Genomic DNA, 9,717 nt, shown 5'->3' with positions numbered 1-9,717 from the left:
CGTGACAGCGAAACTCGGCTAAGCCAACACACGCACACACTGACGAACGCGGACAGTACGCACTTTCCGAGATGGCGTGAGACACCGAGAACCCATCGGAGAGCAGTGAGAGATAAACAAATGCAAGTGCGATTATGTGAGCACTGCCGCTGCTGGGGTGTATGGGTGATAGCGACTATCGATCGATTGTCGCCGGACGTCTGCGATAAACGTCACTGCGGGGAAAAACAAGCGGGATGTGAGCCGTTAATGATGTGCTGCCTACTTGGGCTAGTGAACACCAGATGGGTTGAAAATCTTTCCAAATGACGGTTATTTCTAGGGATGCCAGGTGATTTTTTTTTTAAATGTTCAAATGTTCAAAGATGGTACAAAATTGTCTTCAAATGTCTTCTCTAGCATATCGGAGGAAACTTAAATTCATAACTTACTTTTGAGCAAAGTTTGCTAGCTCATTCAATGTTTATTCCAGCTGCACCCGCCATGCTCTTGGTGCCAACATCTCAAACTTCAAAAGTATTTTTTTTCTTCAAAACAGCGATCTGCATTGCCGGCATTGAGCTTAATTTACTAGTTTAGGGGAGCGTCAAAGAATAGCTGATTTTCAGTCGGAATAAACGTTTTCAAAACTAAAATTATAAATGCAAATTAGCATATCAAATTATAATTCTCTTCGAATTGAAAACATTTTTGTTTGCAGTTGGTGAAAAAGTCTCATACGAAAATTGTTTGTGAAGACAACTTTATATAAAAATGAAAAAAATCAGTAACAATGTTGGAATTGTATAGCCATGTGGTTGAATGAAAGTCAGAAATACGTGTTTCAAGTAATTAAATAACATGATGTAAAAATTCTCATTCAAATTTTAAAATTTCAAAATCGGCTTCGTGTCTTCTAATCTGATAGAGATTACACTAGTTTGAGTTATGGCCCTAATTTGAAGTCGCCACCAGACGTCGACACCACGCCACTGTCATCGCGAATTACCAATTTACCATCATCTGACATATCATGATGTCGATGATGAATTTTTACAGCAGAAGGATAGTGAGATAGGCGGTGACGGTAGGTAAAGGGTGTGTCACATCTAATTGCATCAAGGAAAAAACGCTGTAGAAATTTAATTTTTAGGAATTATATCTTCAGCTTTCGCTTATAATCAGATAAGAGTGTATAGATCACGTTGGCCAAGCTTCACTGTCAATTTTTCGTAAATTTGGAAAAATGTCGTCGAACGAAAAAGAGTGTCGTGAATTAATCCTGCGCACTCATTTCGAGAATCCGGAGTTGTCGGGACATCGGTATGATGCTGGGAATCGTCCAATTCACGGTCAGCAGAGTACTAAAACGATACTTCGAGAACCTAACCATCGACCGGAAGGTGAAGAACGGCAAAAATGGATGCTCCGTCAGTGAAAAAGATCACAAGCGCGTAGTTAAGCAGTTTAGACGTGATCCGAGAAGTTCGGTCCGGGATGTCACCAATAAGCTGAATTTGTCAAGTTCATTCGTCCAGCGGACCAAGCAGCGGGAGGGCCTGCGTACATACAAGGTTCAGAAGGCTCCTAACCGCGACGAAAGGCAAAACATGGTGGGGAACACTGTACACCGAAATGCTGACGAAGCCGCATTGCCTGGTAATGGACGACGAAACCTACGTCAAAGCGGACTTTCGTCAGCTGCCGGGCCTGTTGTGCCAATGCCAAATGCCAAATGTTGTTTAATAGTTTTTATTTTACTGTCTAAAATTTTCAAAAGGATCGGTCTACTGGGCGAATTTCTACAGCGTTTTTTCCGTGATGCAATTTGATGTGACACACCCTTTAGAGTAAGATCGAGATGAAAAATAGATCTCGGAGTAAGATAACGATAATCGTGCCATACACTTGGTTTATTCTAATTGAGGAGCTCAAACGTTCCAGAAACGTTGGAGGACTCGATACAATCTGCAGATTTCTGGCCTAAAGGTGTTTCGATGTTTCCTTTTTTAGATCGATCACCAGTGAAAACTCGTCGAAATTTCATGACTCCTCAGTTGCAACAATAAATTATCGGTTTCCAGAAATATCCGAACAACGCTCCCATCCAAATACAACCTCCAGCTCTACAGGAATCTGTACCAGCAAGTACTCTCCCTCGAATAACGCCTACACCGTTGCAACGCATCCAGCCGGGAAGTGTAAGAACCTCCCTCCCGTAAATGAACAGCTGATTTTATTCTATCAGAACGTCGGTGGGATGAACACTCGCATCACCGACTATTATCTTGCTTGTTCGGATGCATCATACGACGCATACATATTCACCGAAACGTGGCTTAACGAGAATACTTTATCCCAGCAAATTTTCGGGCCTTCCTACAGTGTATATAGACATGACAGATCACTGACTTAGGCTAGGCGCAAATTGAGAAGCGTATAGCGCTCGTAAGCGAACGCGAGACTACCAACACGACTCATACGTGCCACAAACGTAGCGTGGTGGAGCGCATATTGAGTCGCAGTTTGGTGTAAATAACATGCCACTCGCATACAACGACTGATTAACACAGAGTTGCGCGATATATTTATTTACTAACACAATCACCCGACCAGTACAGCCATACAGTGTCCCCCACCACGGCGCTATATGATTGTTCACCAACACAACTACCACAACCGGCATGACCAGCACGAGAAACTGTGGTTCAGCCACAGCGTCGTGCGAGTCGTGTCTCACGAGCGCTCCACCATCTCGCGTCATCTGGCCAATTTGCGCCGTTCTATCTGTTTTCATTAGCCACAAAAACAGGCGCTATATTGCGCCAAGTTACTCGCGCTATATGCTTCTCAATTTGCGCCTTGCCTAACAGCAACAAACGCATGGGCGGTGGTGTTCTTATCGCCATTCGTTCCAATTTACAATCGCGTGAACTTCAACTGCCAACTTGGTCAACCTTAGAGCAATTATGGGTGGAAATCTCATTTGCCGGTCATGCTATTTTCGTTTGCACTATTTACATTCCACCTAATCTAGTCAACGAACCCAGTATTATCGACCGTCATATCGCATCACTCTCCTGGATCACCTCGCGCATGAAGCCTATAGACAACATCCTCATACTCGGTGATTTCAACATGCCCGGTGTCAGTTGGACGAGAAGCACACAGAATTACCTTTTCCCAGACTCTTCATGTTCCTCAATCAGCACAACATCAATGAGATTGCTAGATGAGTATAGTACTGCTGGATTATGTCAAATGAATGACATTTTCAATGAAAACAATCGGATACTTGACCTCTGTTACATAAGTCATGAATTAATACCCAACTGAACCGAGCCTTCACGAGTGTGACACCGCATCGAGCAACAGCGAAGTAGGCGATTCCGGCGCGTCGGTCGAAAATGTAAACTCCGTTACCCAGGCAGCAACCAAAATCAAGCTGGTGAAGGCGGTCGCTCTTGACAAACTCATCAGCGAATTCGCATCGATGGGGTAGCAGCAGAGTACAAGCTGTGTGGCATAATTCAGTCTTTTTCCAAGCAGTTAACATTGTTTGTTTCCCGTCATCATAAGGGCTTCGTTGGTGCTTTTGAAATTGCATGAATGCATTAAACTGACGTTATGGCGAAGCAGGCGTTAAGGTTGTGCGCGTCAAAAAATCATTTGGGGAATACAAAGCAACTTGAATGTCGTACTGGAATGTTATAAGTTATTTGGGTTCGCGTGCCAGTCGCAAAACTGCCTTCAACTAGGATTGCATTTGCACTAGTCTTGATCATAATGAAGCAATGTTACTGTTTTCGAGGTTGTTCTGGAATTTTGTATGTGCTTAGGTTTCGCTTGCCAGTAGCAAAACTTCCTCCACTAAGGGTGACAGCTGCGCTTATCTCGAGTATGAGAAAGTAGTGCAACTTTCATCGAGGCCAGTAATATAAACAGAAGTGTTTCTTTTGAGATTAGCGCAAAATGATGAGAAGTGTTTATATTCCTAGTAGTTTCAAGCCAGCAATGTATGGTTCTGTATGCATGCTATGGTGAACGCTTGTTTGGCGCTTGGTTTACGTTGTACGAACGATGCCTGGAGGTGCAATTCCACTGAAGCAATACTAAATAACATGTAGCATGATATTCGATACTTGCAAGTGTTGTGTTTGTTGTTGTTTCCTCGCGGTTCCAAAGATATATTTATATAATCGACTGTAACCGAGTCTATGTCAATTGCAAAAAAGGCCACCGGAATAGCGCTCGAGGTAAATTTTCAATGCATTGACAAGAAATAAATTGCGACATACGATCAGCTAGTGTATTGTTCTGCGATGGCAAGAATGAATCATCAGTCAATTATCGTCAACTGATTCTACAATGAAAAAAAATATCTGAGATTGTTCTACTAAGCAGTTTTTTCTAAAATTTCACAGGATTATAGAATAATATCCGAAGGTTTAAACAAGTGACTTTTATAATATAACAGCGTAGTTCTACATCAACAATGCGGTCGTATCTTGGACACAACCTCCTATAATTTTTTCTAATTTTTATGATATATAGTACGGTTATAGATATATTTACCATTTAATGGTGGGACCAGGCATCCCAAAAGTACTGCATTTTCATAACGGTCGGTATGAAATTGAATCGACAGTCTCTGTGAGCGCGCTACACTCGTATACAAGCGACAGAGCATGAATGCATAAAGTAATACTATACAGCAACAGTCGGTGTTTCGTCGAATTCATCTAATTTGTCGTGCCCGACCGTAGTGAGCCGGGGAGACTGTTCGTTTCCGATTTTTTCGTGTCTGCTATTCGGTTCGCTCTGTCGCCGTAACAGTCGCTGACGAAGCAATGAATCTCATCGGTTTACCCGGGTTACTGTCACACGTGACTGTCAGCAGAAGAATGTCATGACATTTTTCTGGCGATCGTAATGCTAGCCTGTATCTTATGCGTTTGTGCTTCTTCACCAGTACGCTTTGAGATGTGTATCGGACATATGGCTGTGATCACTAGTTGCGTGCACACATAGGAAGCCGAGTTAATTTCATATCGACTGTAATAAGAATGCTTTACTGTTGGGATGCCTGAATCCAGATACACAAATGACCAACAATTCATATGAGAAAAACACGCACAGCTTAATAATTCTAGGCGAGAGTTTCTTCGATAATATATTGGTGACGTCGGAAATACTCAGTGTTGGGAGTGTTTAGATTTATCCTCCAAGTTGGAAACTAATGCAGCGCGAACTCGATTATATACAGTCTCCGATTTCTTTTCACTGTATATAATAGAATCCTGTATATAATCGAGTCAAAAAATGTTTTTTTTTAATTTGTTTTTCATGCATATAATTTTTGATTATTGAATGTAAAAGAAGAATTTAATATATTTTCCCAGAATCTCTCAGGAGGTGATAGATGATCATATTTCATGGAAAAAAACCCTCCTACGCATATGTTCGAATTTTAACAATGACAGAGTTATAGAACTAAACTGCCTCTACACTAAAAAGTACGCTACGTGAGCCAATTATGTTGCTTTCATTTGAAAGATATTTTTTTTTAAATCTTTAAAACATTTTCTTGCTAGTTGTACGTTTTTCTCATAATCCAGTGGACCGATATGGCTGATTTTTTTAGCATGTAAAAATCTTATTATCTGAATTGTTACGTAGCGGTTTTTGAACATTATGAAAATTGCCAAAATGTCGGCCATTTGAATAATAAAAAAAAATTCAACAAAAATCGTAAGGCCGTGGTTATCAGAGAAGTTATCAATGATGATAATCGATCAAAGCAGATAGGTCCTTTTCGTAAGTCAGAATTCATTTTTGCATGCTGAAAAAAAACTTCTGCTAAATTGGTCCACTAGATTCTGAGATAAACGTACCACCAGCTGAAAAAATGCGCTTAAAGATTCGTACAGCCATGTTACTCTTGAGATGACCCCATAGTTTTTACTGCAGATTTTCAACGAAATGAAATATCGAAGAATCCTTCCGGTACAACATTGCATAAAACCCTTTTTTCGATTTACCAGAGTTGATTCCCCCATTAAACAGATTCCCGAAAAAATCGCAAATGAAACAAGTATAACGAAAATTTTCGCACGTAGAAGATTTCATGGAAATAAATTTGTACATAAAAAAAGGCAATGTTTTTTTATTAACTTCACACTTTCAAAAATAGCTGAATGTTCAAATCAAAATATCTCTATATGTGGAAAATTCTTCAGATCATGATATAATTATAGTTTTGAATGTCAATGAATCATATATTTCAAAGCAAGAATCAACCAGGCAAACCTAATTCACCAGGTAAAAGTATAACGTCGTATTCTGAAATACAATCGAGTTAGAATTACCCGAACGGGTTGCAATTTTGCATTCTGTAATCCGTTCGACGACTCAAGTTCAATCGAGCTATGCATCCTAGCCACACTCTACCGTATCAAACATGTGTTCTATGTAACAGAGTAATAAAATCTTGCATGAACAACATATATATTAATGTTCTGCAGTTCTGTAGTTCCGTGAAAAGCATTAAATACATTTGCAAGTCCGTGAATGAGGGCAGTAAGGTGGCTGTATTTCAAATTCAGTATATCGATATGAATATGAAATACACTTGCAATACACTTGTTGTTTTTCATATAACAACGAATATATTCGCTAAAAATTATCTAAATGGCAGCATAACGTTTACCGGGTCAGTTAGTAATAATGATAATAATACTAAAATTTTGTTGATAATATTCAGATTACGCGCTAAACATATTTTATTCATAAATAGAATAAAATCTCCTTCATGTCCAAACCTACATTGCTAAGTGCGCAACACTTCCCCCAGCCGCATTCTAATCTGGCCCTACAGTTGCATCCGCGTAACTTTCATTCACACGACTTCCACCCACGACACTTCACCACGCACCTCTTTCAACAGATTCTCTTCTGTTGCTCACACTATTTCCCCCGAAAACTTCTCTACATAGAATAGCCGCGTCATCGACAAATTAAATTTTCCCATATCGGAATATGCTGCAGAATTCGCCAGTTATTAATTGTTATTATTTCTTCGCTGCACAGCAGATTAATCTCTTTAGTTTGCGAAAATGAAATGAAATAAAATGACGTTGTAGTGGAAAAATACATACTAAGACACCCGACATCATCAGCACGAGGGAAAAAAGTCATCAACGATGGTAGCAACGTATAACTATTGCATTCAGAATCTACAAAAACATCACTAATGAGCAAACGGGTCTGTCGCAGACGAAAGACCAAAATACTCTCACATGGGAATGTATTCGTGTACAGTACACGACAGTAACAATAAATGTCGCTTAACATTTCCACTGTGTGACTGTAGTAAAAATTCAATCGCGTGACTGTCACGGGACAATGGTGGCGACAGTCATGAGATTACTGTCGTGATGCAGTACATTTGGTACCCCTGGGTGGGACATTAAAGTTGATTCTACTTTGAATCAGACGAATAAATTACATATAAAATCTTTTTATATTAACTGCGGATTCAAACATTCTCTCTTGAGTAATTTTACACTCTGAAACGTATTCCTATATTCATAATCTTAGGGGATACATCTACATACACATTATCCTCAATAAAATAATGTAGTTCGCAAACTTAATATCGTTGTAATTTCATAAATTCGTCAAACAATCTGGTTTCATGAAATTTTGTAGCACTGTGTTGGAAAGCCACAACACAATTGAGGATAGAGATAAAAAATGAAGTACAGCTTTCCGTATCTTACTCAATGTAAGATATATACAAGTGCGAACCGGAGAACTATCATGACAGAAAACTTTGTCATGGAAACGAGTATATTTATTACGAATAATGTAAAGAGTACAAAAATCAGGAAAAATCAGAATCATTTCGGAAAAATAAGGATAAATTGAGTGTTCGTCAGGATATCAGGGAGCGCGCTAAAAAGTCTGGGAAATCCTGAAAAATCAGGAAGGTTGGCATCTCTGGTAACATCTATGTTATAACCGCAAGGTTGACGTAGGACTATCGTTGTTTTAGTGATCATTTGTTTGAAGTTGAATCTGAATTAATTGCACGTTGTAGGCACAAGGTTTTGAGCCTCAATACCTCCACGAGTTATATGGTAAAATATTCCGCAAAAGAAGCAATCACGTAAAATTGGTGCAAAATTTATTTCTCCGCTTTCTTATGTTTGCCCTACACATAATAAATAATACATTGCTTGTCACTAATTCTCAAACATAAATTACAAAAAAAATGTATTTAATCGCAGTATTATATTTTAAATAGAAAACAAAATAAAGTAACTTGATTGTTCCAGTAGTGGCTGCGTCATCTGGAAGGGCTGCAGTGTCAGAGTTGATTGCTGCTCTCAAAACCCCAACAGGCTTTCGGACGATGAACTTCCGAGAACCGTACGCACGTGAAAGTATACAATTTATTATCGCTAAAATAGAGTTGGTTTATTCTAAAAATTGGAAAGAGCATATACTAGGAATGTGATTTGTTTAGTTTAGACAAATATATCAGCCTCTGGATTAGATAGATATTTCTATGTCTGTTATGTTACATTCATACAGCTGTGATTATGTGTACATTTATTTGCAGTATTTAACTGTTCACATTGATGGGTTCTCGGTTACCGGATCGGGAGAAATAGGTAGATGGCTGGTACCAGGATCGCCAGCAGCAGTGTTGTCCCCCGGGAGTGCGTCGTAGTTGGTTTGTCTGAAAATTGAAAAAAAAAATCAAAGTTTAAAAATCAATGTTCGCTGTTGTACAATATATATATATATTAACAATCTAGAGTCAACTTTGGCATGCATATTATCGTAATCAATTTCTCAAGATTGGAGAAGAGAATCGTCAGAGGCTTAGAGGCGAATGAAATGTAAAGTTCAAAGGCTCTTAAAACAAAGAACGACACGGAACGCCAGAGACCGGAAGCTGGGAGGGTGCTGTATTCAACTATTGGAAAAACTAGTTTTCTTTTTCTTGCATGATAATTGTTTGATTTTTGATGAATAGTTAATATGCAGAATCCTTTTAACCCAGCAGCTGTATGTTTTTTCGATGTAAGCTTTAGTCTAAATTTGATAATTGGCATTAAAGAAATCCCAATGTTCAAGATTTATTTTTTCCAATCTTCCATTTTTCGGGAAAAAACAAAAAATATGGAAAAATCGTCAAACAAAAACGTTGGCCAAAACCTGTATTTTATTTACTGTAGGAAGTTCAATTCGATGGGTTTTTTCCTTCATCACAATGTGTGTTCTTTTATCAAAGTAATGTTGTAGAAAAGTATACACATTTTTTGTTTTTACCCGGTTTTGTTATCTGTTAGTTTATGCACTTTCGGCACATATTTGCTCTAAATCGAAGTCATTGCCAAATAAAGTTATACAAAATAAAATTAAATTGATGGTAAGTGGTGGCTAATTAATTGAACTCGTATTTGGTACAAAGGCATTACAGTAATCATCCGATAACTGAAGCTGGTTTAACTGGACTGCTTTTTAACTGGGCGAACGTGAACTGGGCTTTGACCCAGTTAAAAAGTAGAATTTCGTATTGACGCCATTTTCAATTTAAAGATTTGCTGTGAGGGGCATTCGAATGTGATATGAGATGTTATAAAAATTCACATTATTTTTGCATGACAAAAACATTGATTAACTTACAGAACAATAATTTCCTCAAATTATATATCATACCTGTTG

General features: G+C 38.7%; 1 protein-coding gene across 5 annotated transcripts in view; it reads right to left on the bottom strand.

The window, feature by feature from the left end:
• Positions 1-8,421: 8,421 nt before the first annotated feature.
• Positions 8,422-9,717, bottom strand: part of LOC129779636 (cystinosin homolog) — a 65,650-nt gene continuing 64,354 nt past the window's right edge. For all 5 annotated transcript variants that reach the window (XM_055787246.1, XM_055787232.1, XM_055787224.1 and 2 more), the window contains one exon: positions 8,422-8,725. In XM_055787246.1, coding sequence (XP_055643221.1) covers positions 8,617-8,725 — 109 coding nt within the window. In that variant the 3' untranslated portion in view covers positions 8,422-8,616. The remainder of the gene's footprint in view (positions 8,726-9,717) is intronic.

Source organism: Toxorhynchites rutilus, chromosome 1 (genome assembly GCF_029784135.1).
Source record: "Toxorhynchites rutilus septentrionalis strain SRP chromosome 1, ASM2978413v1, whole genome shotgun sequence".
NCBI classification, from domain to species: domain Eukaryota; kingdom Metazoa; phylum Arthropoda; class Insecta; order Diptera; family Culicidae; genus Toxorhynchites; species Toxorhynchites rutilus.
This window is presented reverse-complemented; position numbering and strand designations above follow the sequence as displayed.